We start from the raw sequence: 25,471 nt of genomic DNA on the forward strand, positions 1-25,471 counted from the left end.
GATCAGCAGACAGGCAGGGACGCTTAACTCAGTATTTCACATTCCAGCTCTGTGTTTACTTAGGTGTTTATTGGCTTGCTTTAATCATTGAACAAACATTCCCTGGGGCATCGCCTGTAGGTCCAATGCTGGGCTAGCACCGCAAGAGCTGACATTTAGGATGGACATTTGAGGAGTTTGGAGAACTGGGCTCCCCTGCTGGCAGTCCACAGAGCTCCATCTGATAAGATTCAAATAAGTCCCTCTCATGCACAAACTGGTGCGAGTGCCAGAAAGGCCTGGCCTTTTCCCAACCTTTAGGTCTCTCACTACTATGTTACTTCTGCCTGGAAGATGCTTTCTTTACCCTTTCTGCAGGACTATGGTCTCTCCTCCCCTGTTGGCTGGACCTTGTCTCTTGGTGGGAAGAGGCCGGCACCTGGGAGTGCCCAGCACCAGGACAGGGCGCCGTTCCACAGGAAACAACTACTCAGGGCCAGGCCCTGTGCCAGCCCCTGGGGGGACTCCCATTGACACAGACACAGTGCCTGTCCTCAGGGAGCTTACAGTCACAGGAACAATAAAATATGGCAGCTGGGATAGCAGTCTGTCCAGAGCCAGGGCGAGGCACTAGGAGATGCTAGTCATTTCTCCCGGGGCTGGGAGGGGTTTTCTTAGATGACGTCATCCTTTAGGTGACTCTTGATAGATGACAGAGAGTGTGCCAGGTGGCCCAGAGAGGACAGGAAGGGCAGTCTTGGTAAAGGGAACATCTTGAGCTCAGGAGCTGAGTCAGTGAGTGTGAGGGGAGAGCCATCCTATTCTTGTTGGACTGAAATAAAAGCCCAAGTATTCTTGATGGCTGCTAAGATGTATAGGTCAACCTAAGGAGAGAAGAGCCTAAAACGGCTATGCCAAGTAAAAAAGGCAGAAGACAAAACAGGCCTAGTTTTGCTCGTTTTAAAATACTGAAAAAAAATCAGATGGATTCTGAATGCTTTTTATTGTCTTCTTTATACTTCCCTGTATTTTAGAATTTAAAATAATTGTCGGCATTACCTGCTGCCCACGCACTCCTCGGTCTGCAGGGGGCGCACCGGCGGCCACCCTCCCTCTTTCAGGGTGGTGGGCGGGGCCTCTGGGGCCGGTGTGGAACGGACGATTGGCTGGCTGGGCTGTTTGTCACGGCATCCCGCCCCCACCCTACGTCACATGACGCAGCCCATCATGGCGGCAGGAGCGCGGCTGCCCTGGCCCGCGGCTCCGCAGGGCTGCTGCCGTTGCTGCTGTTGAGAGGCGGCGGCGGCGGCGGCACAGACGGGCGGGCGGGAAGGATGGTGTTTCTGTGGCCGGGGCGGCGGGTGCGGACTAGGAGCCGGGCTGAGGTTTGGCCGAAGCGACGTGTGCTCAGGAGCAGCTGGCGCGGGTGCCGCTGAGGCAGGCAGGACCGACTGACGGACGGACCGACGGAAGGAGACCCGAGAGCCGGCCCCGGGGGTCGTGCAGTGGGCGAGATGCCGGGGCCGCCGGCGTTGCTGCTACTGCCGCTGCTCCTGGCCGCCGGCAGTGCCGGGGCCGCGCCACTTCCGCAAACAGGTGCAGGTGAGCGGGCCCGCTGCGGGGACGCGGCTGCGGGAACCCAGGCTGCGGGGCCGCTGCGACGGCGGTGGCAGGGGAGGAGGCGGCGGGCCCCGTCCGGCGACGCCGAGGAATCGGAGGGCCTGCCAGGGCGGGAGGCCCCGGGGAAGCAAGCGATTAGGGAGGTTTCTGCCGCAGGGGCGTGGGGTGGGGGAGCGGGCAGCCTCTCCAGGGCCGAAGCGGGGGCGAGGCGATGCGGTTGGGCCCGGGGAGGGCGGCGAGCCGGGCGGCAGCGATCGACCCCTCCCGGCGTAGGCTGCGGTACCTGCTCTGAACCTGTTGCCCGGAGGTCCTCAGCCTACATCCCTTTCTGGCAGTTCTGCTTCCCTTTCAGATGTCACCTGCCTTCTGTGCGTTTCTCACATCTTATATTAAGAACCGTTTCTTAGCCCTAATTTTACTTGAATGCAAATGGCTTAATGAACTGTGCGGAGTTTCATTCGCTCCCTGCAACTTGTTCTGAAGTTGTAAATTGATTTTAGACGCTGTGCTTTTTTTTCGGATTGAATCTCAAGGAATGGAAAGGAAACAACTCTGTAAATATTTCTATTTTAGGAAGCCAGTGATTAGAGTAGCAGTCTTTGAATAACTATTGACAGAATGGCCCAAGGGTGATTGAAGTTTCTATTTTAGCTACGTCAGTGTGTGGTTTTCTTTTCTTTTTCTTTTTTTCCTCCCCATTTTCTCGACATCCTCTTCAGTTGTGGTTTATTTTCCCAGATAAAACTTTACCCGAGGAAAGCATCCCAAGTTGAGTCATTTTTTTTTTTTAAAGAAAAAAAAAAATCTGGGTTAAGATCTAGTGCTTGTCTTTGAAGTAAGGAGAGACTGAAATTTCATAGATTCATGAAATTTTGGAATTGAAAGAGTCCTTAAAGAAAATTTAACCTGATATCTTTGTTTCGCAGTTGAAGATACTGAGGCCCTGGGGGGGTCAAATGACCTACCCCAGGTGACACAGCTAAATTGTAGGCGGAGCCACATCTGAAACCCATGTCTGAGATTTCCCTAGTTATGTGATTTTTCCACTTCCCCACCTTAGGTCTTGTAAGTGTTTCGGAATACTCTTGAGGTTAAGAGTTATTTTAATACGATGTTAACCGGCTACACAATGTGGAAGTTCCCTTGCCCAGTAAAGACAAACGCATCCACTATGCAAGTTATAAATAATGTTTCCAGAGCTACACCAAGTTCTGTCATTGAGTGCCCTTTAGTTGGGTATTAACTGTTATCACTGTACCACGTAACGTATCGCTAAATTTTTGCCACTGCCTTAGATCAAATATTTGTTAGGTGAATTCTGTTTTCTGATCTGATAGACAAGAAAAGTGGATGTTATGAGAAGTGTATGCAGCCCAGGTATGAGTCACAGAAAGTGACAAAGTTGTAAAAGACAATACAGAAGAACGTGGATGGTGATATTGAAACTGATGGTGAAATTGAAAATTAGCACCAGAGTAGTATAGTGTGTAAAGAGTATTTATGTGAAAGGGATTCAAGAAGTTTCCAGATGACTTTGCACTTAAGTTTTTATATATTTTGAAAAATAGACTCTATGTGGGAACCTATAGGAATGTATCTCCTTATAAACCTCTTTAAAAAAAAATTTTTTTTTAAGTTTATTTATTGAGAGAGAAAGACAGAGCATAAGCATGGGAGGGGCAAAGAGAGAGGGAGACACAGAATCCGAAGCAAGCTCCAGGCTCCGAGCTGTCAGCACAGAGCCCGATGCAGGACTCAAACCCACAAACCACCAGATCATGACCTGAGCTGATGTCGATGCTTAACCAACTGAGCCACCCAGGTGCCCCTCCTTATAAACCTCTTAACATGATTTTTATTCCGTTCTTTCACTTTCACCTCCATTTTTACGGAGGTACAGATCAGAATATTGGAGGTTTTGGGGGAGCATTGTAAAACAAGACAATCAGGAAAAGTAATCCATAAATAGAAATACCAAATTTTGGCATGAATAAAGCATAAAGAAATATGTGGTGACTTATAGCAGCTTTTGCAGATTTCCCCTTCGTATTCTGTTGCTCAGAAGGAATACAATTAGACATGTGGCATATGAGTGACAGGTCCCTGGGGTTAAATTCTGTGGAAGAGGTGCTCAGTCACACGTAGATTTGTGGGTTTGTGTTTCCATCCAAAAGAGATTATTAATCCTGGTAATGGAGATGGATTCTTGATGAGGATGTGTGTGACCAAGAAGAATAAAGAAACCTCTGAGCTGATCCTGGTAAGTGAGCTCACTGGTTAAGAGAGAGGAACCCGTCTTGAACATATATGTGAGCTGAAAGGGCAGTTAAATGTTGGAAGCGTTGTAACCCTCAAGCCTCTGATTCTGTGGGGACTGCGCTCCACACAGAAGTAGGCTGGCCCTTTTCAAATTCAGGATACATGCCTCGCATGTAGTCTTTTGCCTCCTCGGCTTTGTTCTTTCCACTTAAATTCCAAACTGCTTGATAGTGCCTTGGAGAAAGCGTGGCTTATCAAAAATAGGTTGGAAAAAATACTTGAATGTTTTCCTTTGCCAGCCCATTTGCATGGGGGGAAAGAAATGAGGCAGTTAACTAAAATTCAGCCAAAATTCATCCAAAATTCATTTCTAGGTTTCGGAAGTTGAAAAGGGTATTTACCCATTCAGTCATAATTAAGCTTTGTAAATACGTGGATTGCCTTTGCCTATCAGGCAAGAAGGCTCGCTCTTTCTTTTTTTAAATATATTTAAAAACATTTTTTAATTATTATTTTTTTTATTTTTGAGAGGCAGAGAGAGAGAGAGACAGAGCACAGGTGGGGGAGGGGCAGAGAGAGAGGGAGACACAGAATCTGAAGCAGGCTCCAGGCTCTGAGCTGTCCACACAGAGCCCAACGCGGGGCCCGAACTCACGAACCATGTGATCATGACCTGAGCCGAAGTTGGACACTCAACCGACTGAGCCACCCAGGCACCCCTCTTTCTTTCTTTCTTTCTTTCTTTCTTTCTTTCTTTCTTTCTTTCTTTCTCTCTCTCTCTTTCTTTAAGTTGGTTAATGTACAGTGTTATATTAGTTTCAGGTGTACAAGGAAAGCATTTCTTGGTTGAACTTTATTTTGGGCCTGTCTTTATTGCTCTGGGAGTCGCTCCTGCCCTCTTTGGGAGCCTTTTCCTGAGAATGTGTATTTCTGCAAGGGCCCTTGCTGGCTGTGTAGACGGAGATCGTGTCCGTCCTCACTGGAAAGCTTACATAAAGGGAGAAAGTCCACTGTTTTCACACACCGTTGAACGACCAGACTAAGGTTACAGTTGAGAAATTCTTTTCTCCATTCCTAGTGATGAGGTCATTCTTGTCTTAGAAAACACTTATGTACCTTTTGTGAGATTCTCAGTCACATCATAGAAAGAGATAGTGTATTTGTATACATTCCCCTAAGTCCCCTGTTTGTTATTAATACCAGGATAGTGGTTACACCAGGAAGCCCACTTCTGTTGTCCTGTGGCATATTAGGTCACAGAGTACAGAGGAAGCTGTTAGCAGTTCCAGATAAAGGAGCTCACGCAAGTCTGTGAAGCCAGTGGGACTCAGCTACTTATTAAACAGCAGCTAGTGAAACCGGGCTCTCATTTTAGATTAAACAAACAGCCTTGGATCTTGAGAAAGATTCTGCAGTAAAGGAAGTGCTTTCTAAAGTGAATTCTAAGTGTGAGTTTTTGTGTTTATTTCGATGGCATCTGAGAAATAAAAATTATTTTCAACAGGCTTTTCGTGCTGATCATCTCAGGATTTATTTATGGCTGTGAGGCTCAAGATTTCATTTAGGTTGGGAGTGTTGGTATTTGCTCTCAGTTGGTGGTATTTTTGGGGTAACTAAGTATGTTCATTTGCACAGTAATAGGAAGTCTGTCCAACAGTTTTGTAGCTGATGAGCATGGAAGTTATCAAATCTCTACAGTTTTGCTGATATCAATGTGCTGTTCATGCAATTGTCTTGAAATTTAGAGAGTCCTTGGGTCTGCTGTGTCAGATAACAGCTGTACGTGTAATAAAAAAGATTTGTAACATAAATGAAATGTAATGTAAGGGGTGGCCAGGGTTCTGAAGCAAACAAGTGAGTCCTCAAAAAAGTCCTTATAGATGGACGTATAAAAAGAATCCAACCTTTCAGTCCTGTTGAGAGTGTAAGTCGTGAACCAGTCACGGAGGAGCGGGTGTTGTGGACAGAACTGGGACTTTGGAGGTAGTCTGGGTGGGAGGCCTTCCTTTGCCGCTTCAATAGCTTTGAGACCTTGGGCCAGTTACTTGACCTCTCCGAGCTTCTCAAAACTCAACTCAAAAAAAAATGCTGAGGGGCACCTGGGTGCCTCAGTTGGTTGAGCGTCCGACTCTTGATTTTGGCTCAGGTCATGATTGATCCCAGAGTCATGGGATTGAGCCCTGCATCAGGCTTTGCACTGAGTGTGGAGCCTGCTTGAGATTTTTTTCTCTCTCTTTCCATTTCCCTCTGCCCCTTTCCCCAACTCACGCGTGCGCGGTCTCTCTAAAATAAAATTAAGGGGTGCCTGGGCGGCTCAGTTGGTTAAGCACCTGACTCCTGCTTTCGGCTCAGGTCATGGTCTCATGGTTTGTGAGATTGAGCCCTGCGTTGGGCTCTGTGCTGACAGTGCGGAGCCTGCTTGGGATTCTCATTCTCTCTCTCTCTCTCTCTCTCTCTCTCTCTCTCTCTCTCTCTCTCTCTCTCTCTCTCTCTCTCCCCCCCCCCCCCCCCAAATAAATAAATGAACATTTTTTAAAAATTAAAAAATAAAGGGATGATGATATTTACCTAAAGGGTTTGGGGAGGGTGAGGTCGCATCATGCTGGTGTGCCATGTCGGCCACGTTAGGCGTCTTCATTGCTTCAGATTTCCTTGTAAAATTGGTGGGTTACCGTGGCATCAGCTAATGGTGAGTGGTATGGTTCCAAGAAGGAACTCACCGTGGTAGCTGCTTATGGCATGCCTAGAATTTGCTGAATTTAAAAACCTTTGTTACTTAAAATAATTTGCTGTGTGATGGGTGAGGAAGAGATCCTTTACAGAGAAGTCTGACTTATTTAAGATGATCTGGATTAGCCCACTTTTATGTAATAAACCCGTTTTTAAATGTCAAGATAATTAAAGCTCTTGCACGTGAACAGTTTCTGGTTTTAATGTACTTAAAGGAACTGCAGGCAGTGGAGGTTGAGTTGATCCCAAACAAAATGTATACTCCCACAAAGCGTCCCTGAAGACAGCCCGTTAAGCTGGGCTGTGGTAGAACCACCACAGGGCTGAGACCTTCCCTTAGAAAATGTCATTTGGAGAGATGACTGTGACTGAGTTGCTTCCTCTCTGTCTTTTAAAATCATGTATTTTTGTAGTCTTTTTTTTTTTAAGCTTATTTATTTCAAGAGAGAGAGAAAACAAGGAAGAGAGAGAGAGAGAGAGAGAGAGAGAGAGAGAGAGAGAATCCCAAGCAGGCTCTGCACAGTCAGCATGATTCGAGGCTTGAACACACAAACCGGGAGGTCACGACCTGAGCTGAAGTCAGGTGCTTACCTGACTGAGCCATCCAGGCACCCTGTATTTTTGTAGCCTTCTAGCTGTGTTTTACTCTTCTTAAAAAAGTTTATTTTATTTCTTTAAAGTTTATTAAAGGAATCCGCACCTAACATGGGGCTCAAGCCCATGACCCTGAGACCCAGAGCTTCATACTCCCTCAACTGAGCCAGCCAAGGTGCCCCTTAAAAGGTTTATTTATTACTCAGGGACGAGGAAGGAAAGATTAGAGGAAAAGTTGTACAATCACTCCTGGTCTAAAACAGATTGCTACATCTAGGGTCTTTTTTAGATTAGATTCTCAACTTTTCTGTAAATCTTCATATGAAGACGCTGTAAGAGAAAGCTGAGGAAATATGGTAAAATCAGTGTGTCACAGCAAAATATTGGAGTGAAGTATTTTTAAATTGTTAGCAAGTGACTAATTTGGAACCATGCCTCGGCATTACAGTTATTTGCCACAAAGAACAGGCCTATCAGAAAAATAACCTCAGTATTTTTTTAAAAAGGTGTTTTTTCCCCCAATGGTTAGTATAAGGCAGAGATTCCAAATTTCATTTGACTTTATTGTGATTCAAATGGGCGAAATTAGGGGCGCCTGGGTGGCGCAGTCGGTTAAGCGTCCGACTTCAGCCAGGTCACGATCTCGCGGTCCGTGGGTTCGAGCCCCGCGTCGGGCTCTGGGCTGATGGCTCAGAGCCTGGAGCCTGTTTCCGATTCTGTGTCTCCCTCTCTCTGCCCCTCCCCCGTTCGTGCTCTGTCTGTCTCTCTCTGTCCCAAAAATAAATAAAAAACGTTGAAAAAAAAAAATTAAAAAAAAAAAAATTTCCTACTATAAAAAAAAAAAAAAAAAAAAAAAAAAAAAAAAAAAAATGGGCGAAATTAGAATTGTTAACACCAAATACGCCAGGTGCCCAAAACCACAACATGGGGAGTGCCTCACCTCTCAAGGTCTTCCTGGGCTCATCCTCATCCAGACCAGTGCTCTGCAGCCCCCCCCCCCCCCCCCCCCCCCCCCCCCCCCCCCCCCCGACTGCAAAAGAGTGACTTTGTACACTTCCACCCTCCTGGGGCTTGGGGCATGGTGTTGACACCTTTTGCTTTTGACAATTTGGCGGATTTTGCATTTTACTGTGTAGTATATGTTTGTGGAAAAGGCTTAAATTACCATCGATTTCAGGTACGCTGAAACCCTGTGCTGTGGTGTGGCTAGGGTAGCCCCTGGCCTGCAGCATCTGACCCCAGTTTGGGAAGCATCGGTCAGCAAAGGTCATGCGCCTGGCGGGGCATCGGCGGTCCCTGCCTGCCCCCACGCTCTGGCTTTCATGGCACTTTAAGAGCTAAGTTAGTATGCTTTCGTTTGCAGGTTATTCTGTGCGAATTCCTCTCTCCCAGCTCACCATATATATTCTGTCTGCGGTAGTCTGGCTCTTCCTAGCACCTCTGTGTGCTGTCGTCTTTTTCTTTCAGTTCTTCTCACCTCTTTGCAGCCCCAGTGCCCTACCAAGACCTCGCCCAGACCCCAGAGCTTTCTTCCACCAGTGACCTCCCACTAGAAGTGTTTACTTGTGGGACATGATGTTCCATGGGGTGCGGGACGGAAACTTTGGAGCTTCAGCCTTTAGTTTTCGTTTCATCCTTTAAAAATGTTGGCATACGTGACTTTTAAAGGTACAGAATATATTGGCACACTAACACGTTTTATGGTTTGTGAATCAATGCACATGAAGTGGAAGGAATGTGAAGAAACTTCACCGACGGGCTCTGTGACCGGAAGAGGTTTGGGTTGCCTGTCCCAGTCTCCCGTTTGCATTTAGCAGCTGCCACCTGTTTCTTCAAGTCCCGTCTCTTTACCAGGACTGCAAGGACTGTGTCCTGCATCCTCGGTGTTTCCAGTATCTGCATGATCACAGGCTGTGGACGCTCAAAGGTTGTGTGTGAGGTTGGTGAAGACGGTGCTGGGGAACGAAGCTTGCAGACCAGTACTCCAGAGAGTGTGGGAGCCAGAAGGAGAGGATGTCAGCCTAGAGCCTCTCACGCTCCCGCAAACTTTGCTTTTCATCCAGCCACAGCCCACAGCCCGTTGCCTGCAACAAGGCCATTTATAGTGGCCTTATTTTTAATAATAAACCTTATCTTTTAGAACAATTTTATTTTTTTAGTATATTTTAAGACGTTTTTTATTTATTTTTGAGAGAGCGCAAGTGGGGGAGGCACAGAGAGAGAGGGACAAAGGGTCCCAGGGGGCTCTGTGCTGACAGCAGCAAGCCTGATGTGGGGCTCGAACTCCCGAGCCACGGGATCACGATCTCAGCCGAAGTTGGATGCTCAACACACTGAGCCACCCAGGCACCCCTAGAACAATTTTAGAGTTACAGAAAAGTTGCAAAGATAGTACAAAGAGTTCCCGCATAGGCAGGGTTTTCCCTCTTGGTAACGTCTTACATCAGTGTGATACACTTGTCACAGCTAAGGAGCCACTACTAATAATTCATTAGTATCAACTGAAGTCCATACTTTGTTCATGTTTCTGTAGTGTTTCCCTGATGTCCCTTTTCGGTGCGGGATACCACATTCCATTTAATGTCCTGTCTCCTCGGGCTTCATTGGTATGTTCTCCTGTTTCAGTGATCTTGACAGTTCTTGAGGAGTTTGATGTTTTTCTCGTTGGTTAGACCGGGGTCAGCTGTTTTTGGGAGGAAGACCACAGAGATAAAGTGCCATTCTAATCATGTCCTGTCAAGGGTACATGCTTTCAACATGACCGGTCACTTCACCACCTGGCTGTGATCACCTGTTGTCAACTTTCTCCACTTTGAAGTTCCTTTTTCTTCCAGTCTCCACGTGAGCAGGGGAGGGGCGGGGGCGGGGGGAGAGAGAATCCCAAATAGGCTCCGCGCTATCAGCATAGAGCCTGATGTGGGGCTCAGTCCCATGAACCTCGAGATCACAACCCGAGCCAAAATCAAGAGTTGGACGCTCAACCCGCCGAGCCAATCACTTATTTGATAGAAATCTGTTGGCTTGGGTGACTAGTGAGACTCAAGGAAGGAAGAACAATTTAAATTTTAAAAATTAATGTCAACACCTGAATTCTAAAGAGACTTCTGCTCCTGACCACAGCACATGAATATTGTTCTGAAGAAGCTTCCTGTGAAAAGTAGGTATGCGATAACCACAAAGGAATTTAAACACTGCAGGGCAGAACACAGTCACAGCTCTAAATGGCTTTTTTTTTTTTTTTTTTTAATTTCAGTCCCTCTCTGGAAGTCAGTATAAATAATAGCCTCTTTACGTTTTATAAATATCTCGTATAAATAACGAGTAAAAACTGCGAGCTGGAAGCCTGACAGTCAGATGCCAGTGTTGTGAGCCGAGAGCCTCGTGGTGTAGACATGCCAGCCCTGGACTGCCCAGGGTTCTTCCCGCCCGAGCTCAGATTAGCAAGGAAATGAAGCGAGAGCAGGTGTAACGCAGGGACATTCCTGATTCCCCAGGTGAGACGTGCGCACGGCAGTGTGAGAGCCCCGGATTCATGACCTATTCAGTAACTCACAGGGCCGTTTCTTTCCAGGATAATATCATGTCATTAACGTCTTGCTTTCAAAAAGTTTATTTTTCTGAGCTGGCTTATTTTAGAATAGCCTGGGATTTGTAGCCTATTTCATATCTTCCCACAAGTACTTTTTTTTAAGCCCGTTGATATATTTTTGTATATTTGCTGTGGATGTATTGGCATGTACAGAATAGTCTTATGATGAGCTAAAGAAAGTACACTGTTTAATCTCTGAAACTGCTACATTGTAATGATTGTATAATGGGTGCAGTTTGATTAAGAACATCCTAGGCTCACATACTAGTACAGATAATTCAGGACTTGTTTTTGGCAACACGTGTGTGCCTTGGATGGGAGAAGAGAATTTAGTTACAGACATCTACGACAGTGATTTTTTTTTTAAGTTTATTTATTTTGAGAGAGAGCAGGGTAGGGGCAGAGGGAGAGAGAGAATCCCAAGCAGGCTCCACGCTCAGCCTGGAGCCCAACATGGGGCTCGATCTCATGAACTGTGAGATAGTGACCTGAGCTGAAATCAAGAGCCGGATGCTTAACCGACTGAGCCGCCCAGGTTCCCCCGCCGTAGTGAGTTTTGGGAGGGAAGCTGCTGGTATCCCATAGTGAAAACACTATTATTTAATTTTTTAAAGGCTCATGGTTTTTTTTTCCTTTCTGAGGCCCATGTTTAAAGTCCATCCCGAAAACGGCCTTTTCTCTTGCTTGCTCTAGTGCATGGGAGACTTGGGTTTGACATGATATCATTGCAACCTTTAATTATAGGAAGTAAATCTCTAAGGCATCTTGGACTTAGAAGGTAGAGGAGGATGAGTTGTGCAATCATTTTGCACATTTACAATTGCTACTTTAACCAGTGAGCAATTGTAAAATTTTGTAATTTCAGCTTTTTATTGCAAAACCAGTCTTGTGGTCTATTGGTTGCCTCTCAGATAAGCCACTAAGTTTGAAGTATTTTTCATGTTGCAGTTTCTTCCCCAAATCCCCAGTAAATTCAGCCTGTGTTCCTTTCACAAGGAAAAAAAAAATGCCTCTTCCTGGTTCCACCTGGCAGTGTGCCTGTGTAGGATGGTTCTGTGTCAGCAGCAACGGTTACTTTCCAAGGATGCAGCCTGCCCGTCACAGCGCAGAACCCCACTTGACTCTGACTTCAGACTATTATTAAAACGCAACACCAGGACACTGATTGCTGGTGAGACACTGAAAAAACAACAAACTTAACCAAAATAGTCCCCCGGGACTGCTGCATCAGAAGCCTGCTGCCTGGGTACAGTCCCGAAACCTGTAATTGAACTTCATTTTCTTTAAGAAAAGTACAGTTAACTTTAATAAAAGATCTGATTTCCAGTATTATCCATACAGGCACTTGGTAGACTCATACAATTTTAGAATGATGAATCCTTGTACAGAGAGTTTTAAAGCTGACCGGCCACTTTACAGGTGAAGGCGCTGAGGCTCAGGGCCATTCCGTGTGGTGAGTTCAGTCCCAGCAGTCACTCAGTGGCAGACCTATCCTGATGAGGGACCCTACCCGCCAGACCACCCTGTTCACCAAGTGCTCTGCTTTGTACCCTTGGAACACTGCTTTGTGTGGTGTGCACGCAGAGACTATTTCCGATCGTTTCTCCTCTGGATATCCGTTTCTGTTCGCTGTCTGAAAATGCGGAGATGAAACTTAACCATAGTTGTCATATAGAAGATCCTTGAACTACTAAAGATAATTCCTTATTGAAAATTAGGAAACTGAAGTTCTGACTTGTATATAATGAGGCTCAGTGTCCACATTCATATTTAACTTTTTAAAAAACAATTTGTAAGAATAACAATTTAGTTTCCACCTATGAAATGAAGTTGTACTGTTTAATTAAAGGTGATAAAAATATTTTTGGCTTAAAAAGATTTTTGTTTTAAAAAAATTTTTTAACGTTTATTTATTTTTGAGACAGAGAATGAATGGGGAGGGTCAGAGAGAGCGGGAGACACAGAATCCAAACCAGGCTCCAGGCTCTGAGCTGTCAGCACAGACCCCGATGTGGGGCTCGAACTCACGGACCATGAGATCATGACCTGAGCCAAAGTCGGACGCTTAACCGACTGAGCCACTCGGGTGCCCCTAAGTTTATTTAAATTCATTCTCCCTCTGTCCCTCTCTCCCACTTGTGGTCTCTAAATACATACATACATACATACATACAGAAGGAAAAAGAGAAAGTAAGAGAAAGAAAGACACATTGCCTAAGTAAGAATACATTTCAATCATATTAGCAAGAATTTCAGTGAGACTGTAGGAAGCTAGAAAGTTTCTGAGACCATAGACTCTATATCAAAGTCCTATAGGAAAACTTGAAGATAGATGTGTTTTTCTAGGGTATTTAGGGCCTGCCCTACCTGGGAAGTGAGGAACACACATTGAGGTTCTCTCCCGTCCGTGGATCCTATCGTGCAGAAATTGTATTGGCTGAGTGCCGTGAATCCAGTACTGCCATTGACTACCTGTGCGTTTCTACAGATTTCAGAGGGAAGGCCTATGGAAAGACACAATGTTCTTTCCCCTGGATATTAGTGGTACACTGAAGTGACCACTTATGGGGGAAGAAGCCCTGGGAGGCTGGCCTTGAGTTTCTACTTGTGGAACCAGATGCTGCCTGTTCCTGAGCTGCCTTCCTGGACTGCAGAAAGATCCTGATTCAGTGCTGTTACAGACATCTGAGCACTGTGGATTGCTCCACGACCAAACTGTGCCATCAACTTAATTAAGATTGTAGTTCATAAAATATCATCCCTGCCATTTTTTCCCTGGGCATAGGAGCACTGTAGTCTGACAGAGTTCTGTAAACCTGACATTGCTTTGGCCGGGCTGTTACCATGTTAGATTAGCTCTTCTGTGGTAGTCTCCGTCCTAGTTAGTGTTTTTAAAATTGGAATGGAATTGGGGCGCCTGGGTGGCTCAGTCGGTTGGGCGACCGACTTCGGCTCAGGTCACGATCTCGCAGTCCATGAGTTCGAGCCCCGCGTCGGGCTCTTTGCTGACAGCTCAGAGCCTGAAGCCTGTTTCAGATTCTGTGTCTCCCTCTCTCTCTGACCTTCCCCCATTCATGCTCTGTCTCTCTCTGTCTCTAAAATGAATAAACGTTAAAAAAAAAATTAAAAAAAATTGGAATGGAATGAATCTTTGATAACCATCTGATGGAATAGGCAAAGAGAAACAGCAACGTCACATAAAATGATCGTGTTCACAGGTATTCAGTCAGCACTCAAATTATGTAACCTTTCTGCAAGTACGAGAGAACGGTTGGGTTGGCTGACCTTGAAAATCATCTTCGAACAAAAAGAACACTTCACTGTCTGTGATTAGGACACAGCACGATATGTTTTTCTAGGCTGTTGATATTCTGGCTTCGGGGTCTTTGTGGAATCTCTGATTCATCAACTAGATCAATGCACTCTTTACTGTTGTGTGTGGTTGAGTGTATTTAGCGCTATGCTTTGTGTTCTCCTAATATTAGATTACATTAGGGAGGTTCTAGATTATTTAATGTTATTATAAAGAGATGTAGTGTTATACTAGGAGGCAAGGAAAACATTTAGTGACTCAAGATTCTGTGCAAGGAAACCTTTATGATAGATGGGTTTGTCATTTTGAGTTGTTAAGTAGAAATACGTGATCTGCGGTGATCGTCTGAATTTCTTCCCCCAAGTAGTATGATGATGGTTCATTTTCCTAAGTCTCCAGGATGTGAAGCTACTTGTCAGAATACTGGAAAAGGTCCAATTATTGGTCCTACCCTTACAGAAAAAAGGGGAAAAAAAAAAAAAAGCCAAAACTATGTGTTTAGAAGTGGACTTTGTGTCAGGACCAGTTTGGAAGATGGCTGGTCCTTAGCTTCCCTGAGTTGTACTGAGCTCCCTTTGTCTAGTCAGCCCAGTGGCCAGCGAGCGGTTTTACTTGTTAAGTAGCCGCTAAAATCTCTCATGTGAATTTCCAGAGACCAGAGGGTAGAGAAAAGAGAAAACGACAGAGTGACACACACGTGCGGTGCTTGCTTCCCCGGTCCTGGGACCCAGGGAGGAAGGCAGCATGTGCTGCCCAAGATGGGTCCCCTGCCAGTGGGGATGCTGTTCCTAAATTAGTAAACGTACAGCGTTATGGGCCACGTTGAGTCCTGGTTCAAACCCAGCCCACCTCCAGTCCCTCGGAAGGTGATGGTGTTTGGAGGTAAAGTCTTTAAACAAGTGAATAGGTTAAAACGAGGCCATTAGCTCCTTAGTTGCTAATCCAGGACAACTGGTGTCCTCATAAGAGGAGGAAATTCGAACACAGGCAGAGGTACCAAGGGTGCACAAACAGAAAGACCACGTGAAGGCACAGAGAAGACAGCTGTCATCTGCAGGCCAAGGAGAAGGGCCTCAGAAGAGACCAACCCTGCCACATCTTGATCTTGGACTTGCAGCCTCCAGAGCCGTGAGACCGTGGATTTCTGTTTAAACCGCCGGGTGTGCAGTGGCTTGTAATGGTGGCCTGGGCACATTAATACACAGTGTTGAGACTAAAGCAAATTTTTTTTAAATTTTTTAAAAATGTTTTTATTTATTTTTGAAGGAGAGAGAGAGAGAGAGAGCGAGCATGAGCGGGGGAGGGGCAGAGAGAGAGGGAGACACAGAATCCAAAGCAGGCTTCAGGCTCCGAGCTGTCAGCACAGAGCCCAACACGGGGCTCGAACTCAGGGACTGTGAGATCGTGACCTGAGCCAAAGTCCGACGCTCAACCGACTGAGCCACCCAGGCGCCCCCAAAGCAAATTTAGTGTCCTATCTTAGAAGGCATCTGTCAGGATTCCTTTTTTTTTTTTTTTTTTCCTTTTCCTCCTTCTCTCACCAGTTTGGGAGTGGAGCCCTGCTCATGTGCTGGGCTCCCCCCACCCCCACCCCCCGCCCAGGCCAGCACCTCCTGGTGGGGGCTCCTGTGGAGGGAGGAGAGGGCACCTTTCAAGTCCTGTCTTGCTGGCAGAGTGACTCTGCCCGGACAGCTTCCAGCAAAATGAAGTGTGTGGAGGGCACAGGTGTGAATAAATACTCGTTATCACAGGAGAACATAAGTAGGGGGAGATCCACTTTTTGAGAAAACTTACTCCTTAAAGAAAATAGTGATACTCCTAAACACGAGTTGCAAAACGGGTAAATAAAGCATGTGGGAGTTGTCTGTGACCTGGGCAGTAAGTGGTAAACTATTAATAGTGGGAAGGGTCGGAACCACCCCGACACGGTGCCGGTGTCGGTTGGACTGTGACTAGTAATGGGAGGAAAATCTTTGCCAGATAAGAGCATAAAATTGTCGAAGGAATGCTGCTTTTATAATCTTCCTTGTTTGACCCTGAAAGCATGTTTCTTCTGGTAACCAGTAGACGAATTGTGGATTTCTCTCTCCGTCTTCCCTCCTTCTCTCCGGCCCCTCAGTTGCCATCTTCCTGACTCCACCCCCTCCCCCTTCTGAGTGAGTGCCAGGCTCTCTGTCCTGGGCCCTGGAGTCATTGCCGGAGTGTCCAGTCCTGGTCACTGACCCCGCTGAGCTTGCAGTCTCGCGGGGAGGACGTTTGGGCATTTAAAATACACGGTGTGATAAACCCTGCGGTGGACCGAACAGCGTGCTGGGGGCTCCAGAGGCGGGCACTCTAACCTGTGGGGCCTGGGGGCGGTTTCCAAGTTGAGAGCTGAGTGGTGACGATGAACCAGTGGAGGGAGGCCGTCCGTGCTGTCCGTGCGGGAGCTTCCCGGTCCGGGAGGATGTGAATTTGCAGACTCCAAAGGGGCAGAGGGCCTGCCTGGAAGGACTGTGAGAGGCTCATGGCAGATGAAACGAGATGCGGGGAGGGAGTTCGAGGTGATGAGAGCCCGGTGTGGAGGGCAGGTGGTCGCCGACCATGAGTGATATTGGGGCCTCTTAAGGAGTTTGGACGGCAGGCTAAAGAAAACTGGGAAAACCCAGTACAAAATTCAAGAATGTAAAGGGATGTAAGGGCGCCTCCTCATCCCCCAGACACCCGGTTTCCTTCCCTGTTGGTGACCACTGTTCCCCAGGGGTAGCGTTGTGTACACGCTGTTCTGAGCTGTTGGTTTTTGTTTTTTTCTTGTTTTCATTCAAACGTGCATCATAGAATTGGTTTTGAATTGTATTCCCCCCTCCCCACCCCGACTCAAATTCATATGTTGACATCCTAACCCCCGTTACCTCAGCGTGACCCTGTTTGGGGATCGGGCTTTTACAGAGGTAATCGAGTTAAAATTAGGTTATTAGGCCCTAATCCCACACGACCGCGTCTTTATAAAGAAGGGAAATTTGGACACGGGGACGGATCCAGAGGGAAGACCATGGGAGGAGATGCAGGGGGAAGACGGCCGTCTCCCAGAAGGCAGGAGAGTGGCCGGAGCGCATCCTTCCACACAGCCCACAGGAGGGACCAGACCTGCTGGCACCTTGATGTTGCACTTGTAGCCTCCAGGATTGGTTAAGCCCCCTAGTTTTGATACTTTGTTACAGCAGCTCTAGCAAGCTGATACACGGGAGTACAGATTGCAAGCTGTTGTATCTAGTTCGCCCCTCTGCTTAAACTTCGTATTTTAGTGGATGTGAAGAAATTGCTTAACAAATGGAAGACTTCAGACATACAGATCTGTGCAAGACTAGACAGACATTGCCATACTGACTTCCCCAGGGCTTTCACTCAGGCTCCTGGCTGTCTTTTCCATGCTAGCCCCATTGCTTTCAGTCCCCTCGTACTGTTCCTGTTTGGAAGCAAGCTCCGGACATCTTTAACTAGGTCACTATCTGTAAAAGGTAAGGACTCCTTTTAAAAACATAATCACATTATTATTATCACTCCTAGGAGAAATGAGTCATACTTCCTTAATATGGTCAATTACCAGTGTTCACATTTCCAGTTGTCTCAAGTGTCATGATTTTTTTGAGTGGGAATCATGATTCAGATGACACCCATACAGTGCAGTTGGTTGCTACGTCTTTTCAAATCTCTTTCGGTCTCTTCGCCGTCTCCCTCAACACAGTTCTTCCTCTTTAGCGTTTCTTGTACCCTTGCTTCGCTGATTAAATTCTGGTGGTGGTATTGTGTGTATGTTCCATGATTCTCTTTATTTCCTGTAAATTGGTATTTAGGTCTAGAGGGTTGGTCGGATATAGGCTGGTATTTTCCCATCAGAAGGCACATAATATCTGGTTGTTGTCTCTCTTTGCATTTAGCTATTGGTCTAAAATGTCACATTCATGAAATATTCTTTTTTTTTCTTTTCTTTAACAACTATTTAAAAATGTAAACACCATTCTTACATAGCCTCAGAATGGGGAGTGGTGGTGGCCAAAGGAACCAGTCCTGGGATTAGAGGGTTTGAATTTACCTCTGGATAAGCAAACTAGTAAATAACGAGGAAATTTCTCTGTAAAAGTGTGTCAGCTAGTGCCTGAAGAAGGAATAACAAAATTAAAATATCAGCATTTTCAGTCCCTAATGGATTTGCACATATCATCACTTGTTTTTATCTGTGGACCTTAAACATTTTTTTATTTAATCCAAAAATGGATTCACAAGTAACTCTTCCGTTAATTACATGTGTGTTCAAGTTCTGATCGAGGTTCTGGGCAGGGATTTATAATAGTTGAATTAATAATCAGGTAGTCCTCCTGACTTACCTCGGAGTCATTGCCGAGAAATTGCATTCTCCAAATTACCTGTCTATAAAACAGATAATGTGTACCCACTTCTTAGAGTTTCTCAGGTTTTCTGCTTTATTAAATCAAGTACCAGATATCTATTAAAATGGTCTAAAAACTGTACAAGGATAACTCACAGAACGTGCTTTAGAGATGCCAATTATTTTTTTAATCAGTGTCTTGGGGAAGCATACTACTCCAAACCTCTAATTATCCTTGTTCTCGGTTCGTGATTGGGAAAGCAGCCTAAAAGTGGGGAGACGCTCCTGTGGTTATCGATTTGCTGTAGTAGGATATCGGTTTGCTTTATGCATTTCTGAACGCTGCAGGCCCAGACTGTTGAAGGAAAGCCATCTTTCTTCGTAGTTTCCTACTACAGCAGTTGCAATCAGGAACCTTCCGGGGCTCAGTTTGTAGTTTGAACCGCTGGGGCTCGGGGATTTTAGTTGTAGGTCCCCACAAGCAGAATTTACTTCCTCTCCGTGGTTTGTGCAAACCCACCTCACCTTCCAGCCTGTCACAGGTTGGTTTGATTTCTTCATTTTATGGAAGTGTTTCCTTCGTTGGTATGTAGAGGTGTTTTGTTTTGTTTTGTTTTTTGTTTTTCTTTTCTTTTTTTTTTTTATCACAATTCTTTGGACTAATTAAAAATTCAGTAAATAAAGTACTTTTTAAAAGTGGTACAGCTGCAAACATTTCCTCTTGAGCATTAGTTTGTAGAGGCCTTTCCGTGGCTCTGGTGGACACTGTGGTTGAATAAACCTCATGTAAATGGAAGAAATCTGAGTACTGGGGAGCAGACACCCCTGCAGTGTCTTAGCAGAAATAAGTACGTTATCGTTATCGAGGTAGGGCAAAACTCATACCTATTTATTTTTAGCAGGAGTCTGGCTTTTCATGCCTACCTGGTGACTCACAGAAGACAGTTTTGTGAATCAGATAATTGAGCTGGCCTTCAGGCAGTTCTGATCAAATTGTACAACAAATAGATAGTATGTGATCATAAAAAATTGTGGGTGAAAAAAGAGGAAAAAACTAATATCCACTTGGGGAGTTTGGAGGAGAGTCCCAGAAGTATGAACTTTTAATCAGCAACGATGGACTTTGGTTCACAGTACTTAGGTTAGGCTGTTTTCAAGAATTAAAAGTCAGCCTCCTTGAGGCAAAACAATGTGGTAGCCAGGGAAGCAAGGGGGACTTATTCTCACCACCCCTGAACCCAGAGTCTGGCCCTGCCGCTTTCCCACTTAGTGTTTTGGCCTTGTCATTGTCCTCATGTACGATGTGGAACAGATCGAATTCCCTCAGAGATGTTGTGACGATTGAGTGGAATTGTGTTATATTTCATCAAATCTCAGATAACGTTGGATTATGACACACCCTTATTTTTATGCCATTAAGAAACAAATGCCAGTGTAAACCAGCTTGCTTTCCTGTGCAAGATGCCCCATGTTAAGATGTGGTTGGACAAAAACTGCATGTTAAAAAAAATCAATAAGATGCAGTGTATATGAAAGTGCTTTGCTGTATAAGCCTCAGGAGTCATATTTAATCGTTATTATATGAGTCAGGGGAATGCAACAAGGTTGTAAGAATGAATACCAGTGGGAAGCCGAGGCCCGGCGGGATGAGAGAGCAGGTAGCTGCCAGGAGAGAGAGAGAGAGGAAGTCCCCTCCTTCCAGGTCGCCGTTCACAGAGAGCTGGCTCTCGGGGTCCACCCTGCACTTGGCTGTCCACACGCGCACAGGTGTCTGGTTAGGGAGTTCTTGCCCTCTGTGACACTGGACTTCGAGAGGAATCTCCGAGTTACTTTCTGTGTCTGAAGTGTGGATTTTCCTCTTTTAGATTTTTATTGGTTTAGAACTTGCAGATCCTTAGCAACCTTTGGTTAACTGTTATTTTTAAGTGCAGACTTGAGCAAGGCTTCAGCCAGCCTGAGCCCCACGTGGAACAATGTGGGTTTCAGCCTTGTCCCTTCACAGAGGGACCTCTTGTTATTGGCAAGGCATTGGGTTCTGTGTGCAGTTGATTTCAGACTCCTCTGCTCTTCGCCGAGGTCATTTTTATATTCAAGAACGTGTTTTGCTCACATAGGAGTTTGGGTTAGTTTTTGTTTTCTTCAGGTGCTCTAGGTTCACTTCAGGAAAATGGTGACATTGTTCCTTAACTTGTGTCCCTGCTTTCCCCTCGGTGCACTGGGACATTGAACTTATGTGTCGTATGTCAGTTATATCTCCAAAAAGTAGGCGGAGCGGGGGTAGTTTATTTCTTATTCAAACACCACTGGGCAAAAGAAGAGCTTCAGAATAGCTCTGGTTGAATAGGATGTTTTCCAGATAATTCTTGGCTGAAAGTAAAGTTGCATTTTGTTTTGTTTTGAAAAACACTCCTTTAAACATGTAAAAGTCATTCTACGCTGGAATTCCCCCCCCCCCCCATGCAAAAAACAGGCCCCAGGCTGTAGTTTGCAGACCTCTGCTCTAGTAGAAAGCTCTTATTATGACCAAGGCTCCTTGGAGAAGTGGCTGATTCTAAAGCTGGAGAGTAGGGAAAATAGAAGAAAAGCCTGGAGCTTTCCATGAGGAGGTGTTGGAGAAAAGATGGGGCATGTCCAAAAGAGCCAGTAGTCAACTTGAAAAAGCTGCCAGGGGCCAAAGCTGCAGTGTTTCAAGCTATAAAATAATGTTAATGATGGATTATAACCCAAAGAATAGAAAATAAATATCTGTGAGTCCGTAACTAAATAAAGGACCAGACAAATAATTAAGGGAGAAGAGACAGATCTTCCTTATGGAAGAATCCCACGTAGTAAATGTAGAAGGAATGAGGGCCATAGACGATCACCCATTAGAACATTGTAGTGGTGATTGCTGCAGGTTAAGACGCAATGGCAAATGTGAAAATGAGTGTGTAAAACTTCAGGGAGACACAGGATATTTGCACGGCCTCAAAGTGTCTCCCAAATATTAATTACCTTGGTAGTGGTGACATATGTCTGTAGATTCTATAGTGTTCCTCCCTTCAAGGAGCACAGCTTAAATCCTCTTCTCTGTGAGTGTGCCGTGGACTTTGTGGCCCACTTTTAAGGAATATGTAAAGGGGGAAAGTGGTAACTTCTCAGTGGTGACACCTGGCAGAAGCCACCTGGGCCAAGTGGCTTGATGAGGGTTCATGTCACTGGGAGGAAGTTGTGCCAGTGCTGTGTGCTCGTGACGTGATGTGACAAGAAGGGCGGTTTGCCCTGTGATATTCTAGATTCTTCCCACGTATCCGTGACCTCAGTCTAGTCAGTCCGGCGGAAGGGATCAGGCCACCCAGACTGAGGAACATTGTACAAAATGCTGACCGACGCTCTTCCCTGGTGTCCAGGCTGTGACCCCCGGGGGAAGACTGAGGAACCACGGAGGGGGTGAGATGAGTAAGCACAACCCTGGGAGCCTGGGCTGGAGCCTGGAAAAAAAGAGGAAACGGCAGAAGCTGTGAAACGCTCCGTGAAACCCGGATGAAGCTGAAAGTTCAGTTAGTAGTATGGCCCCAGGTTACCGGCTTCGCTTTGGTGACTGCCGTGGGGCACAAGGTGTTGATGTCCGTGGAAGCTGGGTGAAGGGTGTGTGGTGGGGCTCAGAGGGTCTCTGCAGCTCTTCTGTAAATCTAAGGTTATTTCCATATTCAGTTGTTTTTTTTTGTTTTTTAAAACCCTGACTCCTTATCCTGGATTGATCATCTGCCTTATCTTGAGCATCTAGGCATTATTTTATTAACTCTTGGTCCCATTTATACTGGGTGGAAGATACGTAAAGTTGATTTGCAAAGTAAAGTTGCAAAGTAAAGTTTGCAAAGTACAGTTGATCTTGGAATGTCCGTCTTGTTAATATTAGTTATTTCTCTTTCCAGGGGAGGCACCTGCTGCAGAAGTTTCCTCCTCTTTTGTGATCCTGTCTGTGTGCAGTTTAATGATATTAATAGTGTTAGTTGCAAACTGTGTATCCTGCTGTAAGGACCCGGAAATAGACTTCAAGGTGAGCACAGATGGTGGGGACATTTAAAAATCATCCTCTGATGCGTTGATCATTGGAGTCCCTTGGGCGCAGGGGCTGGCCAATTTTTTCTGTAAGGGCTGTGTAGTAAATATATCCTGCCATTGTAAATAGTAAATACTGTGGACCATACAGCCTCTGTCAAGGCTCCTCAGCTCTCAGCTCTGCCATTGTAGCGCTACATTGATACAGATATGAAAGGTGAAACCAAATGGTTGTGGCTGTGTGCCAGTAAAACTTTATTTACAAAAGTAAGTGGTTTGGATTTGGTCCAGCAGCTGTAGTTTGCTGACCCTGCTTTAGAGCATCATTGACAATAACCACTTGCCTGTTTAATTTTCGCTAGGTGAGGAATAAAGTATGATTGAATTCACTAGCTATAAAGCCTATAAGGAAGAGCAGGCTGATTTTTTTTTCCCCCTGAACTTTAGCATGCTGGTGAGTTTGTGGTGGTTAAAATTATTGAGGCCAAAGGACGCCCCAGTGTGTTTTGTGTATGAGAAACCGCATCTTTCATTTTACCTGAACCCTCGAGTTCTTTGAGGGGAAGAAAGAAGAATCCTACCTATTAGAAATTCTGGTGGGGGGTGTGTGTGTGTGGCGGGGGGTGGGGAGACACTATAGAAGGGCTGGTGTTGTAGCTGCAGATGGGTAGAATCTGCCAGAAACCAGCTGGGATATCCTGCTCTGGAACTTACCACGTGCCTGCTGGTGTACATTAGGGCCTGGGGAATACTTGATAAAGAGGAAGACTTGAGAAACAAAAGGAATGCATGAGAGAAAATGATCTTTCTGTGGAGCCCTGCTGGTTGTCCTGGAGCTGTCCCCAGGGGCCCTGAGGGCCACTGGTTCAAATGGGGGGGGCAGGGCTGTCTTCTAGCTAAAACCTTCCTGCTAGTGGACACATCAGCCTTATTTCTAGAGCCTCACCCCTGTTTCTGTGTTTTCTTTACCTTGAGTCTGGTGGCAGCCCCAAGAGAGGAGGAGACGTGTTATCCTTTTGGCTTGATGCTAACATTACACACCAGGAAGGCTGCAGGAAAAGACTAGCACAGGCCATTTTTCTTAGAAGATTCTACCCCAAACGTGTGGGCTTAAGTAATCCACAGCTTTAGCCCCCAGGTCCTGGAATCACTATAGACACCTCCGTGGGAACTTGCCGACTACCACATGGTTGGGGGCGGGGGTGCACAGTGGTGGGCAGAGAACCTGTCCCTTGACCATCATTCTTGCCGAGGGACTGTGTACAGACGCCTTGTCTTTTGGGGACAAAGATAAAGTCTGATCAGTGTTGCTGAAACTAAAATCCAGTTACTCTCAAGTGTCACAATGCCTCATTCTTGCCTTAGATTTTTCTGACCCAACTGGGTCTCACTGTTGACCCAGGGAGTTCATTATGATGTAGATTCTGCAAAGCAGTGTTTTTATCCGCTTCCCCAGGTGGTTCTGGTACAGGCGGCCCTGGGACCACAGTGTGTACAGGATCCTCTCCAGCTGTGTAAGCCGACTGAAGACAAGTGTCCACGCCTTTAGATTTAGAACTGCAGCGTTAGAGACCTTCGACCCTTGGAAGTCACGCTACAGGCCAGGAGGCTACTGCCTGATAAAGGAAGCGACTTCCTGAGTGCATCTGGGCAGCTGCTGGCATAACTAGAAAAGCGACCCAGTCTTCTCACCAGCCCCATTTTTATTATTATGCTGTTTTACCTCTCTGCGTCTCTAGAATCATCGGCTACCTAATGGTCCATCATGCTGCTGCCAGACTTTTGAGTGGCATTGTTTTTAAGTAGATGCGATGGATAAAAAGTCTTTTTTAACGAGAGAAGCTTTAGGAATGTCCAGAGGGGAAATTGAGCAAAGCTCTTCCATTGAGAGGTGCCTCAGAGATTGAAGTTTCAGCACCTCGCTGGTCCTACGCCCTCCCGTTAAAAACAGCGGTAATGTCCTAATGCATTTGACAGCACAGGTGACATATGTGAGAATAGTGTCCTCCCACACGCGTGTGAGATCATACATGTCCCATCAGACAGATCGACCCTTGTAACTTCCCGGGGCTTAGTGGGGGTAGCAAGGGGAGGTGGCAGAAAAGGAAAAGGAAAAGAAGGATATTCTCTAGAGGAAAGGACAACGGTCTTGTTCACAGATTATTCTCAGCTTCTGTTACGGTGCTTGGTGGGGTGATAATTCATTAATTATCTGAGTGAGTGAATGACCTTGATTGTCATCTGTATGAACGTGGAATTAACATGGACACCAGGGTGGACTGAGCTCACTGGAATGATGAGAGCAAGAGTCAGGACAGCTCTCTGCTGACTGAGTCACTGAAAAGATTTTCACACCTGTATGGGCGCAGCCTCGGTTTTAAAGTTGCCATCTTCAGAAAACCAGATGTTCTTAGTGTGTTGAAGGTACTTATGTGCTACACAGTGTCATACTGACCGTCGTTCACGTCCTGATGGTTTTTCTACACAGCTTAGTAATTTTCCCATCGTTACTCTTTGCAGAGAAACAGGACTTCCTCAAAAATACCGTTTTTGGGTCTTTAACTGTCCCTATTTTGATCGGAATCATAGCAGAATACAATTCTAATGCAATTAGAAATGAGCATGTAGTTTTATAATAAAATGAATCTGTTTTGATTCCGTGTGCAAAGGGATCTGTGAAAATGAATAATAAAGAAAAAAGAATAGCCTAAGCTCTGGTAACTTAAAAGCAAAATTTCAAACCAGAAGAGTGTTTCCACTTGAAGTTCCGTGGTCATTTTAGACAATTTTGCATTTAACTTCAAGCTTTCAGTTGGAAAAGTTTAATACAAAGTATGTATAACTTATTAAACCTTATTTATTCTGCCGTTTGGTGTTGGAGAGCACAATTACATACGCTTTTTACTCAAGTAGGTGCAAATTGGGGGAAAAAACCCAAGGCGGCATGTTTCAAACGAGTGAGTGAGTCAGTGTTCTCATG

At 45.6% G+C, this 25,471-nt stretch overlaps 1 protein-coding gene across 3 annotated transcripts in view; it reads left to right on the plus strand.

Moving 5' to 3' along the window:
• Window positions 1-1,215: 1,215 nt before the first annotated feature.
• LMTK2 (lemur tyrosine kinase 2) overlaps window positions 1,216-25,471 on the plus strand; it is a 78,222-nt gene continuing 53,966 nt past the window's right edge. For 2 of the 3 annotated variants that reach the window (XM_042922952.1, XM_042922954.1), the window contains exons 1-2: window positions 1,216-1,581; window positions 22,365-22,489. In XM_042922952.1, coding sequence (XP_042778886.1) covers window positions 1,494-1,581; window positions 22,365-22,489 — 213 coding nt within the window. In that variant the 5' untranslated portion in view covers window positions 1,216-1,493. Of the gene's footprint in view, window positions 1,582-21,297; window positions 21,990-22,364; window positions 22,490-25,471 lie in introns of those variants that run through there. The other variant, XM_042922955.1, reaches the window with a different exon arrangement.

This window comes from Panthera leo, chromosome E3, assembly GCF_018350215.1.
Source record: "Panthera leo isolate Ple1 chromosome E3, P.leo_Ple1_pat1.1, whole genome shotgun sequence".
Classification (NCBI taxonomy): domain Eukaryota; kingdom Metazoa; phylum Chordata; class Mammalia; order Carnivora; family Felidae; genus Panthera; species Panthera leo.